The sequence below is a fragment of the Rhinatrema bivittatum genome, chromosome 5 (genome assembly GCF_901001135.1).
Source record: "Rhinatrema bivittatum chromosome 5, aRhiBiv1.1, whole genome shotgun sequence".
Lineage (NCBI taxonomy): Eukaryota > Metazoa > Chordata > Amphibia > Gymnophiona > Rhinatrematidae > Rhinatrema > Rhinatrema bivittatum.
Genome location: NC_042619.1, coordinates 371,448,101 through 371,466,584, shown reverse-complemented (window position 1 = coordinate 371,466,584; position 18,484 = coordinate 371,448,101). Strand labels below are relative to the sequence as shown.

Here is an 18,484-nt window from a genome sequence, read left to right as displayed (position 1 = left end):
TAATCCTACTCTTTCCTGTCTTTTAACCACCTTGCAATCCACAAAAGGACATTGCCTCCTATCCCATGACTTTTTAATTTTCTTAGAAGCCTCTCATGCGGGACTTTGTCGAACGCCTTCTGAAAATCCAAATACACCACATCTACTGGTTCACCTTTGTCCACATGTTTATTTACCCCTTCAAAAAAATGTAGGAGATTTGTGAGGCAAGACTTCCTTTGGGTAAATTTATGTTGGCTGTGTCTCATCAAACTGTCTATGAAAATGTTTTGTGATTTTATCCTTTATAACAGTTTCCACGATTTTTCCAGGCACTGAAGTCCGGCTCACCAGTCTATAGTTTCCGGATCACCCCTGGATCCCTTTTTAAATATAGGGGTTATATTGGCCATCTTCCAGTCTTCAGGTATATCAGACGATTTTAATGATAGGTTACAAATTATTTGAAATAGGTCTAAAATTTCGTTTTTTAGTTCTTTCAGAACCCTGGGGTGTATACCATCTGGTCCAGGTGATTTACTACTCTTCAGTTTGTCAGTGCATAGAAGAGAACCCAGGATAGTGCCCTTAGGATACACCAGATGAAAATGGGATAGTAATGGAAGAGAATCCTCCAGATGACACACTGAAGGGGCGCTGTGATAGGTAGGAAGTGAACCAAGACAGAACTGAAACTCAAAGTTCGAGTGAGGATAGAGTGCTAAACTGCAGATGGTGGTCAACAGTCTCAAAGTTATTAGATAAGTCTAATTGGCAATACCACCACCCTACAGAGAGTGACTTTTTTTTTCCTCCCTGAGGCCCAACATGTACAGCAGAATAGATTATTTTTTATGCTTATCAAATTTTGTGTTCTCAGCTATGCAAAGTGATATATTATCCAGCTCTTTATCAGATCATCATCCTGTTGAGATTTAATTGGGCCTTGATGTCTTTAAGCCAAGGCAGTCTGCTTGGAGATTGACTATCTCACTGTTGGGAGATAAACACCTTCCATCTCTGCTTCAAGAGCAATCTCTGACTTCAATATTATAATCCTGAGTCAGACTATGCCCCTGTTTTGCGCTGGGAAACTATTTTAAGGCCTTTTATAGGGGGAACTTGATATCCTATGCCTGCTATCTCCATAAGGATGGTAGAAAGTAGTTGACAGCCTTCAGTTACTATCAAAGATCTTGAGCTCCAACACAAAAAAATTGTTCTAATCATACCTTATTTATATATTTATTTATACGAATTATATTCCACCCATAGCAGAAAAACTGTACTGGGCAGATTACAATAATACATTCATAATAATAATTTTAAAAAAACACTAAAACAAATACAAGTGACATACTCAGTAATTTCAATTTCCTTTTATTGTTTTGTTTTTTTTACATTATTATCCAAATGCTTCCTGAAACAAATAAGCCTTGAGTTGCTTATGGAAAGCTACAATATTCGAACAGGAGCACAATACTGGGGAAGGGGGGGGGGGGCAGAGTGTTCCATAGCTCTGGTCAGAAAATGGCATGACAATAAGTATTTTGTACACAAGTCTGTCTTACCAAAGGAATCTGTAACAAACCCTGACTGGCAGCTCACAAAGAAACAAGTGATTTATAAGGACTGGAGAAGTAGCCTACAGCAGTGGGCTATAGACCAGGGTTCAGATCCCACTGCCACTCCTTGTGACCTTGGGCAGTCACTTTACCCTCCGATACCTCATGTATAAAGTTAGATTGTGAGCCCTCTAGGGATAGGGAAATGCTTACAGTACCTGAATAATTCACTTTGAAGTGTCAAAAAAAGCAGAATGTGAAAATCAGATAAATATAAAAATTTATCCAAAAAAGACAGGGCTTGATTATGCAAACATTTAAACCTTAAAACCAACATCTTAAAGCGATTTCTCAATTCGACAAGCCAGTGTAACCTTTTTCAATAATGGGGTAGCATGTTCCCTTTGGTTACCTCCCAAAATCAATCTAGCTGTGGAATTCTAGAATAGAAGTGAGTTAAAAACAGAGATTGGTAAAATTCAAAAGGCTCTGAAATACACTAGGCTTATGAGCATGGTAATAAACTGGGGACTTTCCTGGCTAGAACAGTTAAAAAGAAAGCTGGCAGGCTAACGTTGAGCTTAGGATTCACTTTGGGATTGAAACATCCGATCTGTTTGGAAATAGTTGCTCAATTTGTCCAATATTTTCTCACTCTTTATACTGACCTAGCTGAGACAAGCAAACTCAAGATCAGGAAATTTATGACTGGACTTAACTTTCACAAGTTACAGAACAGTCGGAGGAAAGCATTATCCAGCTCAATTACATTGTTCAAAATATAGGCAGCAGTTAAGGCACTCCCTGGTGGGAAATACCTGGGCCCAGATGAGTACCATATTGATTTTTGTAATCAGTTTCTGCTGGAAATTGTACCACTTCAGCTGAAGACTTTTAATGTAGCGGAGACAAATGGGACAACTCTAGGGGACATGGCAGATGCTAACATCTCACTTGCTATAAAAAGGAGAGAGAGAGAGGCACTAGATTGCAGTTCATACCGTCCTGTTTCACTTCTTAAATCTGATATAAAAATATTAGCAAAGGTCTTGCAGTTGTGATTGGAGAAGGTACTGTCTTCTGCAATTAGCAGTTAAGATTTTCAGTTTATTTATTTATTAAAAATGCATAAACCGCCTATCAACATTTCTAGGTAGTTTACATAGAAATATTCATAATCAAGTAAAACAAACATTACAAGCATAAAACAGGTTAATACACTAAAACTTAAAATCAGCACGATGACTTAAAACACATGCTTCTATTTGTTTTGTGTTAGTCTTATTTTATTGGTTTTGTATTTTTTATTTTATGTGCTGTTCTTCACCTAGCATAGTTTATATTAGTGGTTCTCAACCTTTTTCCCATTGTGACAGACCACGCTCACACCCACACTGCTCATTACAGTTCACGGCAGAAATAAAAAAATAAAGGCCTGGTATTATTTTTATTGTTAAGAATGACAAAAGGGAAAGATAAGTACTCTGTCTGAACAGAAATTGCATAAATAGTAAACATCCCACACCAAAACAGCACACACATCCAGCACTTAAACAATAACCACCTTACCTAAGAAAAGGCAACACTGAAAATATTACACCAGGCCTTAAGACACCAATACATCTCCTATTAGGAAAATGGACCAAGTCAGGCTGCTATAGAGCTCTACACAGAAACTACACCCCGGCAGAAAACCTCACCTGAATCACATGTGCTGACCCTCACCTAACAAAGAATAAAGAGACCAAAATGCATAACTAGAAGCATGCAGACAAACTGAATTGGAAACTGCAACAAGCCAGAGTATCTGTATGCAGTGTAATAAAGGAAAAAAATAAACATCACCAGTCCTTATAAAACAAATCAAGAAATATAAAATCAGTAGCAGTAAAACCATACTAACAAAAAGAACAGATTATTTCAAAACAGCTGATGAATGGAATATTCAATAATTAAAAGCTCATATCAAAAATTTCTAGTTACCAATAAAATATTTCAAAATAGACACAAAGATCCAGTAACGAAAAATAATAAGGATACAAAAAAAGTTTTGCTCTGCCTACCTGGGAACGTTTGATATCCAGGTGCCCTGAGATTGTTTTGAATTAGCAGGAGGAGGGATGGTTTGCTTGCAACTTTCTCCTCTCTCACACTGGCTATCAATCGCTCACATATACACATGCCTTCTCTCTCTCTCTCTCTCTTACATAGGCTCTTAATTACACATTTACACACATGCTGTCTATCTTTTCACGCTTACACACACACACACAGGTTTTCAATCACATACATATATGCTGTCTTTTTCTCTCACACACAGACTCTCATTCACATGCTTACAAACATGTTCTCTCTTTCTCTCATTTACACACAGGCTCTCAATCACATACTTACATGCTCTCACCTAAACCAGCTCTCAATCACACACAGACACACATGCTCTCTCTCATTTACACACAGGCTCTTAATCATACATACACATGATCTCTCTCACACACATACTTTTTCACACAAACAGGATTTCAATCACAAACTTACATTCATGATATCTCTCACACACAGGCTGTCAATCACACGCATACTCTCTTTCTTGGGTTGCAGCACCTTATATGGAACCCAACATTGTGTAATTATAGCATGGGTTATTTTTCCCTATATGCATCACCTTGCACTTGTCCACATTAAATTTCATCTGCCATTTGGATGCCCAATTTTCCAGTCTCACAAGGTCTTCCTGCAATTTTTCACAATCTGCTTATGATTTAACTACTCTGAACAATTTTGTGTCATCTGCAAATTTGATTATCTCACTCGTCGTATTTCTTTCCAGATCATTTATAAATATTTTGAAAAGTAAGGGTCCCAATACAGATCCCTGAGGCACTCCACTGCCTAATCTCACAGAATTGTAGATGACAAGTATCGGTATACCGGCAGCGATGACACTGGTTCCCTCCAAATGAATGTCCAACCCTTGCTGGAGTTTCTTCGAGCATCCAGCAGGCAGGCCCTGATGCTAGTTCCTGGAGAGGCATTGCCAATGGGTACCACCATGCCGATGCTAATTGCCAGTGCATTAGGAGAGGACGTTTCACCAAGCAGTAGTTGCAACCCTGAAAAATCTTGCTGGGTAGACTGGATATGGGCCATTTGTGTCTGTTCCTGCTGTCATTTAATATGTTACTATATTTTACTATCGGACGCTGTCAGAGGTGTGTGGGTAATTTTTCAAAACCAAATAAATAATTTATCTGTACAGAGAAATATTTCAGTATAACTGACCTTTGATATGCTAAATTTGAAATGGTGCTTATAAGTTAGACTAGTGGTTCCCAGTCAGGGTTTTTAGGATAGCCACATTGAATATGCATGCGACATATTTGCATGCATTGCTTCATTGCATGCAAATTTATCTCATGAATATTCATTTGGGATATCCTGAAAATACCACTGGCTGGGGGTCTCTCAGGAGAGGTTTGGGAACCACTGAGTTAGACAAACGTGCAATAGGCTAATAGACTTGGTAGACAGTCTTTTTCATTCTTAAGAGGTAAGAATGTATTTATTGAGCAAAAAAACATGGTTGTAGTGGAGAAGAAAATATTGTGGAATAAAATCTGTTTCATTTTTTTTTTAATGGCCATTTTTTCTTTCTTTTTTCAGCATAAAAGCTGGGCATCTCCTTTCACATGTTCCATATCAGCTTTACACCAAGCAGTCAGGTGCTCAAAGAGGTCTTAACTTCAATAATGTATGCAAACCTGAAGATCCTTTACCGGGTCCAAGCAATATTGCTAAAGAGTTCAACAGAATGTAAGTGTTTCTTGGTTAGGAAACTGTATGCAGCTTACGTGTATTTAATAGTATATTTTATTTTAGTCTGCTTTCTGTACTGGTTTGGAAAGTGTACATGCATATTTTTCTCCTAAATTTTGTACCTGAAGTTACAATTCATATTGATTATTTTACTAAAATAACTTATTAACTGAAATTTAAAGATACTGGGCAGTCCATTTTAGGAAAAATAAATTCCATAGTTTACCCACAATATACTTCTTGGTAGCTGGTAAAGTTACCTTTTGAGGGTTTACTACCGATTTATTTTTCTGTCAGCCCTACTACCTCACCATCCTCGCAATCCAATGCAGCTTTCCTACTGAGGCTCTTGTAAATACCCTTCCCTCCGACAGTGATGGATTTAGGATTTTGCCACCCCTAGGCTCTGCTGTTGCCCCCCCCCCCCCCCCATTAGTTCAGACAACAGGAAATAGAGGGTTTAAGGTACAGCCCCACAATTTTCTGTGGCAAAAATCTGAAAATTCTGTATAATTTTTTTCTTATATTGTGTGAGGAAAAGAGATCGCAAACATCTGTAGAGGGGAGATGTCATGAATGAGGAGAGGAAAAAAAGGTGAGAGGACTAGGGATGGGAGAAGAGTAATGGCTAGGGTTAGGAGGGGAGAAGGAAAGAGGACCAGGGATGGAAAGGATGGAGATTGGGAGATGGTGGAGGGAGATCAGGAATCTGGTGTGGGAGAAGAGAGAAAAAGTAGGATTCTGGGATTGAAGGATGAGGGAGTAATTGTATTGGTGGGGATTGGGGAAGGGGGCAAGTGTTCCTACCTTACTTTGGTTCAGTTTCCCCTTGTATATTCTTTCTAACCTCCCACCTAGTCTGACAAATGCAAGTATGCATTGCAAGAATGTACAGAAACAGAAATAGTCAATAGACATCAAAATAAATCCCAGAATGATTCCATTTACAAATAAAATGCCCTGTCTTAAACCACCTTAGGATCATTTCACACATTGCTAAAATTTGCTAAAATTTTGAAGATTCTGCAATGGAACAAGAACATCAACTCCAGAATTTTAAGGTTGAGAAGTTTTCCACCTTACATATGCATCCCAGATTCGTTCAAACTTCACTAATCTATAATAGTCAATTTATTCAGTACAAATACCCTCTCTAGCCGCTGCATCACAGCTCCCACAGAAGGAACTTTCATTGACCTCCAATGAAAGGTGATTTTGTATCTAGCAGCCATCAAAATCTGGTGTATCAAGAGCAACATTGAGTCTGTTTAAAGATTAGTAAAAGTTATGCGGCATAAAGCACCGAATGCCTAATTTCATAAATCCTTACTGAATTATTTCAACATTTTTTTAACTGTAGGCAACCTTCAGGACATATTGCTATGATACACTTAATCCCCCTAATAAACGCCTTATTGTTACCGAATACTGTTGGCACCAGCTATGTAATGTACGACCCATATTTTTTACTGGTGGCCTATTGTAAACCGTTTTGATGGTGAATAACTTAATGACGGTATATAAAAACTCTTAAATAAATAAAATAAATAAATAGGCATATTCAATAAAATACTCTTAGGAGATGGAGAGATCTGCAAATGAGTTATCTTGTTTACAATTGTGAAAATCTCTTTCCAGAACACCACAATGTAGTGACATTCGCACCATATATGCATAAATGTGCCCATTGCTACACAACCCCACTAGCAAGCATTTAACTTTGGGTAAACTCTGACGACGTCCTGCTGTTAGATACCACCTTAATACTTTATAGCTGTTTTCCACTATCATCATAGATATGGAACTTTTCTTAGTATTAAGAAAACCAAATCCCATTCATTTTCAGATAGTTCACATCCTAAGTCTTATTCCCATGCCCTCATAAAATAGGGTTTAACAGTGGGATCTTTCTTAAGTAAACCATAAATGTTGGAAATCACTCCCATCAATGTATCTATATTGTCACACCAGTGTTCGAATTGTTTTACTTAATAATAAATCCTCTCTCAACTACCAACACATATGAAGTGACTGAGTTGTAAGTATTGAAAAATGCTCGAACTTTCTTGTAAATATCTATCACTAAAGGCTTGAAAGGACTTAATATTGCCCCCCCCCCCCCCCATAAATGTCCCAAACAAGTGACCCCCTTTCTCCAACCACCCCCGAAAAAGAAGCAAATTCAGGCCTGATTGAAAATCTGGTTTATAGAGGAGCTAAATAAAGTCTCTTACCCACAAGATTGGTGTGCCACTGTTGCCAACCCCTCATGATAGTAGCAGTAGTGAGAGGTAGTGTATTAACTGGTCTCCATGTCGACCTTAGTTGCCAAGTCATTGCCAATAACTGCATACGACCCACCAGAGACTGTTCTATCCTCACCCGTTGTTCTTCCTTCTTATTCCAATCCAAGATAGCTCTAATTCGTGCCACTGCATAATACCATCCCAAGTGGGATACTCCCAAACCCCCTCTCAATTTAGTTCTTTACATAACATTTCTAGCAACCCTGGGTGGTGGTCTTTTCCAAATGAAAGCAAATACTCTACTCTTTTTTTTTTTTTCTTTTTTGTCAGCTCTTAATCATAGCATTTGGGATATGAATAGGCAGAGTTTGGAAAAGGTAGCAGATTCTTGAAAGAATGGTCATCTTTGTTGCTGTAATCCACCCCAACCAAGTTAAGGAAAACTGCATCTGATCTTCCAAATCATCCAAAATATTGTGACTCAGTGGAGAATAATTCAGCTCAAATAATTGGTCAGGATTATTACTAACATTTATACCTAAATTTTTAATCTTCTTTTTGGCCCACTTAAAGGAAAATTCCCTCTTCAGATGAGGAACCTGGGCAACTGGAACCAAAATATAGTTTAAATCCAGATATCCTACTAGTGGGAGGAGCCAAGATGGTGGCTTGACGCTGACACTGCTCTGCTCGGCGTTGCTTTATGGTTTTTTTTCTTGGTATTGAATTACCTCTGAGATGCCGTTCAAGAGGAAGGGGAAAGTGAAATCTTTTCCCTTGGAGCCCCTTCCTTTGTTCGGGCAGCAAACCATCCAGCAATGCCTGGCTGCAGCTACAATTTTGGGGTCTGTGGATCCGGCTGCTGTGGTGAGTGGAGGAGAACTCACCACAGCCTTGGAGGAGGTGTCGCTGAGTCCCCTAGATGTCCATCTACCACAGTTTGCTTGGGAAGGGCCGCAGCAGCTCGTTGCGCTGAGCCCCGAAGTGGTTCCTCAAGTTGACAATGCCGAGGGAGCAGCTGCAATATATCCTCCCATGATGGAAGGGGAGGATATATCGCAGCTGCTCCTGCCGATCAATACCAAGAAAAAAAACACAAAGCAACGCCGAGCAGAGCAGAGCAGTGTTGGTATCAAGCCACCATCTTGGCTCCTCCCCCTAGTAGGGTATCTGGATTTAAACTATATTTTGGTGAGAATCTCCAATGGGAGAGAAGGGGTGAAGAGAGCAAGGTCGGGACTCTGTTTGCAGAGGGAGTCCCTTTCCTGGCTCAGAACCCCCCAATGGTAATCCTGAAATTGTTAAGGGATCTTGTTTCTATGATGGGCAATACATTCTCAGAGTGCTCCTCTAAGATAAATGTTTTGTCACAACAAGTTGATACACTTTGTAGAAATAATGTATCTCAGCAACAGGGTAATCATCAAAAGTTTAAACAAATAGAAGAAGCATTACATACTATCAGAGGAGTACAACATTCTTTAATTCTAGACAGCGGCTCATTGAATAGAGTAGAATCTGTTGAGAACAGACTGAGACATTTAAATCTTCGATTTTTGAACTTTCCAAGGGTGGTGGGAGAATTACCATGTTTTACCTTGAAGAGGTTTTTTCTTGAAATTTTGGAATTTCCTTCTGATGCAACCCCGCCTCTGGATAAGGGTATTTTCTACCAGCTAGCCCAGGCTCTCAAATGCAATCACCTGCTGTTGATATGGCTAATCTTACGGAATACCTCAAGTCATCTAGTTATGAAGTGATAGAATGAGCTACTTCGTTGGTGTCGTTCTTTGCTGACGGCGACTTAAGTTCAGTAATGAAGAAATATTTTAAGAAATCTAATGTACCATTTATGGGACAATCTGTGAGGATATTCCCGGTCTTGGCTAAGGTCACACAAGAAAGAAGGAAGGGCTTCCTGGCCTTGCGTCAGGATACCCTGGCACTAGGGGCATCCTTCTTTTTGAGATATCCGTGCAAATGCTTAGTCAAGTATAATAGAGATAGCTTTGTCTTTTTCTCACCGGAGCAGATTAAGATTTTTATTGACTCCAGGAAAATGCTACCACCTGGTAGAAGTGAAGTGTAAGAGATGTCATATATATATATCTATATATCTCTATATCTCTCTCTATCTGTATCTCTCTCTCGGTAGCTGCAATTAAGCTAAGTCTTTTCTTCATGTATTTTCTTTTTATATCTCTGAATTAAGCTGACCTCCCCCTTAGATTGTGGTCTAATGGATATGGTATCCTAGGTAATGTGGGAATTGTTTCTTCAATTGTTTCTTATTTCTATAATAATAAGATGGATCATGTTGCTAAAGCAAAGTGGATTCTTTGTGAAAATTATTTTGAAATTTCAATAAAATAATAAATAATAATTTTAAAAAATCCAGATACCCTGCTAAATTGATTCTCACTTACCGCTACAGAAAGAGACTGAACTGTGTCTGTAAATAAAATATTGTCTGCTTAAAGTGAAAGCTTATAGGTATCAGCACCCACCCTTACACCTTGTATGGAGGATGATTTACATATCCTGATTGCTAGCGGCTCTAAACACAATGCAAACAATAATGGGGAAGTTGGACATCCTTGCCTGGTGCCCTTTTGAATTAGGAATGGATCTGAATACCCCCCATTAACTTTTACCCAAGCTGTAGGGTTATGGTAGAACTGTCTAATCCAACAGAGAAAAATAGTGCCCAAAATTTATTTTTTCCATTACATGAAACAAGAATGAACAATGAACCATATCAAAAGCCTTTTTGGCATCTACGAGGAGTAATACAGCTGGTATGTCATTTTCTTTCACCACTGAACAATATTTATGACTTTACACCCATTATCCCCTGCCTTTCTACCAGGGATAAAATCCACTTGGTCAGAATGAATTAACTTCAGCAGCACTCTAGTGAAATGATTGGCCAAGATTTTAGCCAAAATTTTTAAGTCAACATTGAGCAAAGAAAGGGGTTGGTAAGATCCATATAGCTTAGGATCATGGCCCGGCTTGACAAGAATAGAAATGCCCAAATTTGTTCCAGGTAGCAATGACTTACCCTCTCTTAAGAGAATTAAATGTGTCCAACATTCGTTCTGCAGATTTAATGCAAACATTTTTGTAAAATCTAGCTGTAAAACCATCAAGTCCTGGGGTCTTACTTAACTAAGGTCTTTAATAACCTGCATCAGTTCAAAAAATGTTATTTCTTTATCAAAAAAATTCCTTTCTACATCAGAAATACTAGGAAAATCTATAGACTGTAAATATTGAACAATTTCAGAGTCTTTGGTTAAATCTTTACCATATAAATCACCATATTATTGTGAAAACATTAACATAATATCAGTAGAAGAAGTTAAGGTATCTCCTGTCAAGCTCTTTATTTTAGTAATTTGGTTTTGCTGCAGTTGCTTTTTTTAACTTACGAGCTAATAGCCTACTGGCCTTATTTCCCCATTCAAAGTGCTCCTGCTTAAAAATGGCTAATTGCAAAGATATATTTTCAAGATCCAGCACCTTTAAGGCATCCCTTCTGAGCATAGATTGAAGGGAAAAGCATTTGTTTGTGAATGTTTTCTAGGAGACTTAATTTACTTTGCAGATTCTTTTTCATTTCTATTTTTCCTTCTTTTTATAGGAAGCCCTGGATATTAAATGGCCCCGAATGACAGCTTTTAAACAATCCCACAGCAGTGGCAGAGAATATCCTCCCTAACATTATGCTTAATATAACCCTTGATATCGTCTGATTATTGATGGATAAAAATATTTGTACACAAGTATCAATAAGTTTTCCACTATCTGCCCCCTTTGTTTACGTGCTCAACCGTTAAATCTGTCCAGGTAGGAGCATGGTGAGACCATGTAACTGATCCAGCTCAATATCTAAAACTTGATTAACCATGGCCTTATCCACCAAGAATAAATCAATGCGTGAATATGAATTTCCTAGCGTGTAGCAGATGGACTCAAAACAAATGGGTATAGTGTGCTCATGCTAGCAGTTGGAGACGGATCTGACGTCAGCACAGGTACATATACCCCCACAGGAAGTGCAGCAATTCAGTAATTTCCGTCTCCAAAGCAGTTTAGAGCTACCGCACGCTCGCTGAGTGTGTTTCCAAATTCTTGACTAAATTTATAGAAGAATCCTACTGAAGACGAGCCCCGCACTCCTGTGGTGATACCAGGCGGTCACTCACCCAGTTGAAGTTTTCCGAGCTGACTTCCGTGGTCCCTCGGAGGTAGGAGCCTTGGTCCGGTGGCCGGTTCGTGGCAGGGACCTAGCCCCCGAGTGAGAAGGGCTCGGGCGCGGCTTGGCCCCCAAGCGAGACAAGTTCAGGCGCGGCCTAGAGGCAGCCTCGGTCCTGGCATGGACTTGGTCCCCGAGCGAGACGAGTTTGGGCGTGGCCTAAAGGCAGCGGGTGCACTTCCTTATGCGCGGCGGTGAATGTACTCACCCTCTCCCCCCGCAGCCGGAGACCGCCCGGGTCGCAGCCGGGAAGCGCCGAAGAGAAGCTAAGGCGTACATCTTTACTTGGTCTCCGAGGAAGTGTGGACTACCTGGGCCTGCCTACGAGGCAGCCCGCCAAGGAGGTCGCTGTTTTGCCTGCCTACTCGCCTTCGCCAACTAAGGCGAAGTGCTCGTTGCTAAGCGCCCGCGATAGGCGCACGTTGTTAGCGCACGCGATAGGCGCCCATTGACTAAGCGCGCATTATAAGATGCCCGTTCTAGGCGCATGCTGTTAAGCGCACTTGTTAGGCGCACATCAGTGGGCAACACCGAATTTCAGGCGAATGGAGCATAAGAGAGCCCATGTGGCCGCAGAGCCGGCGCCTCCAGAATCTGGCATGAAAGCTCTAAGCCTCTGCTCAGCATGCAACCTCAACCAAACCATATCCTTGCCTACCATGGAAGGTTTGAAGAAGTCGGAGGAAGGTCGAATGCTTTGCCATCTCGACATCGGCAGACTGCTGTCCAGATACCTGGAAATGTCAGAAGCAGTACGAAAGACGGACCACCTGTTCGTCCTGCACAGCGGGAAGAAGCAAGGGGAAGCGGCCTCACGGCCAAGCATCGCCCGCTGGATTAAAGAAGTTATCAAGGCAGCCTACATAGAGGCGGGAAAACCACCGCCTCTACAGGTCAAGGCTCATTCTACCAGAGCACAATCGGCCTCTTGGGCAGAAACTAAGCTGCTGTCGCCTGCAGAGATATGTAAAGCGGCGACGTGATCCTCCCTCCATACCTTCGCCAGATTCTACCGTCTGGACGTCCGGGCCCGGGAGGACACAGCATTTGCGAGGGCAATCCTAAACGGTCCTTGGGCAGCTTCCCGCCCAGTCCGGGAGTAGCTTTTGTACATCCCATTTGTTTTGAGTCCATCTGCTACACGCTAGGAAATGTTGAGATTAGTTGCCTGATAATCTCCTTTTCCTTACTGTATGCAGATGAACTCAGCATCCCGCCCGGCTGCCGGTATACATGGGGATTCACCGACTCACGGTAAGCCATGTTTTCTTATATAGGGCATCCACCCTGCCGGGTGTCGACGCCTTCCGGCTGAGTACACTGGCGGTCTCCAGCTACCATCAATTGGTCAGGGTAATCCTGTTGATTAATCGATCGGTCAGTCACACATATATCCATAAAAGCTTTTGCAAGGAAGATTACTGAATTGCTGCACTTCCTGTGGGGGTATATGTACCCGTGCTGACGTCAGATCCGTCTCCAACTGCTAGCACGAGCACACTATACCCATTTGTTTTGAGTCCATCTGCACACACTAAGGAAAAGGAGATTATCAGGCAAGTAATCTCAACATTATGTGGGTTGGAATAAAATGTGTAATTTCCTGCAGTAGGAAAGCGATGCCTCCAAACATCCATGAGATCCCATTTCTTCATAAATTAAATTTGAATCTGTGTTATTTAAAGAATAAGCTGCATCCAGCTGAATTGTCCAGCTAAGGAGAACATGTTAAATTAAAATCCCCAGCAACAATTAAATGACCTGCTCCTTTAACCATTAGTATCTCATCAATTATATTAAAAAAAAAAAATATATATATATTTTGATCTGAGTTTAGAACATACACATTAAGCAGTATATGCTATATATTATACTATACCCTCCACCTCAAATTGAACGAAAAGAAATCTTCCCTTAGGATCTCCAAAACTTAATTGCATCTGGCACGTGAAATCATTGGCAAATAAAACCCTAACACTTGTATATATTTTTCATCCTTATTAGCTACAGCAAAATATTTATGAGAGAAATTATGCCAATTTTATGGATATTCATATCTAGGTGGGATTCTTGAAGTAGTTTGAAAACTCTTCTGCTATCTTCTTTCAACACTTTATTTCGAGGTTTTGATACTAACATTTATGATTTGGAATATTTTATTTACTATTCATTATAATTTTATGTCTTTTATTTTTAATCATTTAACCTATTTTATGCATGTTTTATTGTTAACAGACTAGACCTTTTTTGTGTTGAGCGGTCTATAAATTTAATAAATGTATATCTATAAATTTAATTTAATAAATGAAATATATACATTCTAGTGTTAATAGACATCTCTGCTGTATTTGATACTCTAGATCACCAAATTCTACTTACTAGGCTGAAATCTATTGGCCTTGCAGACACTGTTCTAAATTGGTTTCAATCTTACTTATCTAATTGCTCTTTCCAAATTAATATTGAACCTATTTCTTCTCATTTGTACACTTTTTCTTTTGGCATCCCCCAAGGCTTATCTCTCTCCTATCTTATTTAACATTTACCTCATACCTTTGTCACTTGCTCAATGGCCTTGGTATACAGTTTAAGATTTATGCAGATGATATTCAATTTTTTGTGCCTTATACCTCCTCTTGGTCTACTGCCTTTTCTACTGTCAGTCTATACACCTAAAACTATTAATACATGGCTATCTTATAACAGTCTTAAACTCAACACTTCAAAAAGAAGTTCCCCTTCTGTCTGCAGTTCCACATTCTGCCTGTAGTCCACCTTCACATCTAACTCTTGACGGTTTATCTATCCCCATTGTATCAAAAGCTCGAAATCTTGGGGTTCTCTTAGACTCCAAATTATCCATGTACAATCATATTTCCACAACAGTAACAAACTAATTTTATAAACTCCACATGTAAAACGTCTCCGTCTATTACTCTATTTAGATGATTTCTGTACTGTTACAATCCCTCATCTTCTCTGGTCTAGAATATTGCAATGCCCTTTACATCGGTTCTCCACGACAACTCCCTTCGTCCTTTACAACTAATTCAAAACACTGCAGCATGTATACTAACAGGCACTTCCAGGAAAGAGCACATTCACCAGTTCTGCGATCTTTACACTGGCTTCCTGGCTTCTTCGGAATACAATATAAAATTCTCTCCATCATACACAATTTAATACATAATGACTCCTCCGTCTGGTTATGCACATCTCTCCGCATTTATTAGCCTAATAGACACTTAAGGTCCTTAAACAAAAATCTACTCGAAGTTTCTACTGTCCATCTTGTCAATATAACTAGGAGATGTGCTTTTTCAGTAGTAGGCCCCTTACTTTGGAATTCCATTCCTGACTACTTAGGCAGGTTACTAACCATAAAGAATTTAAGAAAAATCTAAAAACGTACTTATTCTCCATCGCTTTTAAATCACCATCCATCTCTTAAATTCCTCCTAAAACAGCCCTTAGCACACACATAGCTGCAACCATCCAGCATTTCTGCTTCTGTTTGTTTTACTGAGTCTCTCTCTTACTTTTATTGTTATTTTATTATGTTTTAGCTCTCTTGATGTGATTGACGCTGTAGTTTTATTATGTATATTTTATTTTGTAAACAGTTTTGACCAACGCTTGTTGTAAAGGCGGTATATAAACAATTTTAAATAAATAAATAGTACAATAGAGGCCCAGGATTCCTGAATTTCAGTTTTAAGCAATGGACTCTTTCGAGGAGTATTTAATCCTTTCACATTTATAGATCTAATTCATGAGTTTACCATGTTTAAAAAACCAAAATCGAACCACCCCCTAAACCCATATTTTTGCAGAATCATTAACAATGCAATATCTATTAACATACTAAATGCTGCCAAACCCAATCCATAATAGTAAAAAAAAAACAAAAACAAAGCAAAAAAACCACCAAACCGGTACTCTTGTAGCCACATACAATGACCCAACATCCGTCCTTCCCCCCACCCACCAAAATCCCCAGAGACCTTCTGCTATTTCTTCATAGCAGAGTTGCATTAGCAGAGAGAGGTGTAATCATTCTCCAAATGCAGCCCAAGTCAGAGCCATTACAAGAAATACAAAACAAAGTATTTAACATCCTAAACTGCATCACATGAAAAAGTAACAGCAAACAACCGTACCCTCAAAGCCTCCTCTTTAAAAGCTTCCCAAGGTAAATTCTAAGAGCCAGAATACAGTCCCCTGTTTCATCTATCATTTTCTTTTGAAGAAAGTGAGTTTCCCGACTGTCTCCTCAATCATCACCCTCCTTTGCCCATTCTTTGCCATCACGGGAAATCGTCTTTCAATACTGGAGTGTTGCTGATCCGCAGTGGGGATTTTTAATAGCAATGCCAATATTTTTCAAAATGGCCAGTGATTCCTCAACTGCTTTCACTCAGGATGTGGAACCTTGGATGGTCGTTGCCAGTCCAAAAGGGTACAATCACCCATATTGGATTCCTTCTTTGCACAGCACTGTAGTAATTTCCTTAAATTCCAGACGCTTACTATCAGTGACTAGTGATAAATCCGCAAAGACAGAAATCTTATGAAATTCCCAGGACCTTGAGAATTGTGTTTTAGCTGCTAAAAGCACCTGCTCTTTTATGGTAAAATGATGGAAACAAGTAATTATATCTCTGAGCTTGTTTGCTATTTTGTAGCCCAACGAATGGTGAGCTGTCTCCAGCTCAACTTAAGGCACTTCCTCTTGCGATTTCCCGTGCACAATTCTAACCCAAGAAGAAGGCACAAATTCTTTGAATCACCTCAGTGCAGTTAGCATTCTCGGTAGTTTCAGGAACGCCACAAAAGCGAAGATTACATCTACAAGCTCTATTTTCCATATCTTGTAATTTTGTTTTAAGCTCAGTATTTTCCATCAGCAAATGTTTATAATGTGTTTGCAACTTTCCGATGCTATCAGCTGGGCCTCTAGGCGCATGGCGCACGCATCTACACATCGTCCAATTTCAGACATTTCCTCTCTCAAATCAGATATCCTATTTAGTATTTCTTTATTTTCTCTCGTGTCCCAGTATAACCTAGTCTGTCCCAGTTACTCTCTCTTCCCCCCCCCCACCCCCCCACAAATATGAGCCACTCTATCCCAGGTACATTCACACCTGCAAGTATTGCCCACTACGTCCTGTATCCCCCAGTATGGCTCGGGCTATCCCAGGTACACTCACTCCCACTCCTAGCCTGCTGCTGTGTCCACTCACTCGGAGAAGCCAACTTGCCAAATACAAAATCGAAAAACACCATGAAAGTTTGAACCGGGCGTGTAAGTTGCTTTTAAAATAGCTCAGTATGTGTGTACGTGCAAACCATGCCCTGGCACACTCATAACACACCCGCGTTTTTTCATGCATACTTTGTCATGAACATGTATACATGCACATGAGTCTCATTTACAAAATGCAGAATATGTGCGTATGCTTCACATATGTGCGTATATGTGCATTTTTTTCACACAAACTTTTGAAAAATCACCCCTTAGATTGCCTCTGGGACAAGCAAATACCTACTGTATGTGAATTGTAACTGGCCTTGAGCTTGGTTTTGGAAAGATGAGTATTTGAACCCAAATTGTAATGGTGACTTTATATTTGCTTCCTTAGTTAATATTCAGTCTTTTAATTGTTGGGGGGGGTTTTCTTACTTCTGTAATGGTAGTAACATACATACATACATACATACATATATATATATAAAATTTATTTTTTTGGTGCGCGCACACCTTATTTCAGTAGGACATTCGAAGCCTAACATGTAACCCAAATGCAAATTTTGTTTGTTTCTATGATGAAACAATAGGGAAAAATAGGCAAGGATTCTTCTACACTTGAACAATTGAATTATGACAAAAGAACATACACACACATTTTTTTGCTACAAAGCACATATAGTGGTGTTTTTAAAGTACCATCTGTGATTATATTCCTATACTAATAGCAAATAGATTAGGTTTTAGAAAACTTTATTTTTATTTTTTTCCTTTTATTATCTACATAATGTTGTGTTCTTTGGTAAATAACATTGGGGAGATGACTGTTGGAAACCAAACACCTCACGTAATATGGCAAAATAACAGTAATTATTCCACAGGCTCTCATCGAAAAGTAAGTTGGTAACCACCGGGGAGCAAATTTTCCTTTATGCAGCTTTTAAAAAATCTGTTCTTAAATAGTGATAATTGCAATAATCCTGAATAAATTGGCTGTTATCGCAGTTAGCTGTCTTACTGACTTTTCTTACAGGTCAGGTGGCTAATTATTGTTAACAACATATTCTCAGGTATTATTTTTAAATTGCTTTCTCTGGGAGAGAGTGAATTTTTTCCTAAGACTTTCCAATTAACCTGGAACTGTGTAATCAAATGACTATAACCTGTTTGAAATTTTTTAGCATTTTATTTGTTTTAAAGATCCATTTTCTAGGTTAGATGGGTGGAATATAGAATGAGGTTAGGCAGAACTAGAAAATAAGAAATAGTCATGTAGTTGTTTCAAGTAGCTTTTCATGCTGTAATTTTATTGTAGGCCACTTTTTGCCTTTGATCCCTATTCAACAAAAGCCTGATCTAAACAAAT

The 18,484-nt window shown here is 39.3% G+C and overlaps 1 protein-coding gene across 1 annotated transcript in view; it reads left to right on the top strand.

The window, feature by feature from the left end:
• Positions 1-18,484, top strand: part of REV1 (REV1 DNA directed polymerase) — a 231,617-nt gene that overhangs the window by 54,187 nt on the left and 158,946 nt on the right. The window contains 1 exon segment of the mRNA XM_029604787.1: positions 5,208-5,357. Coding sequence (XP_029460647.1) covers positions 5,208-5,357 — 150 coding nt within the window.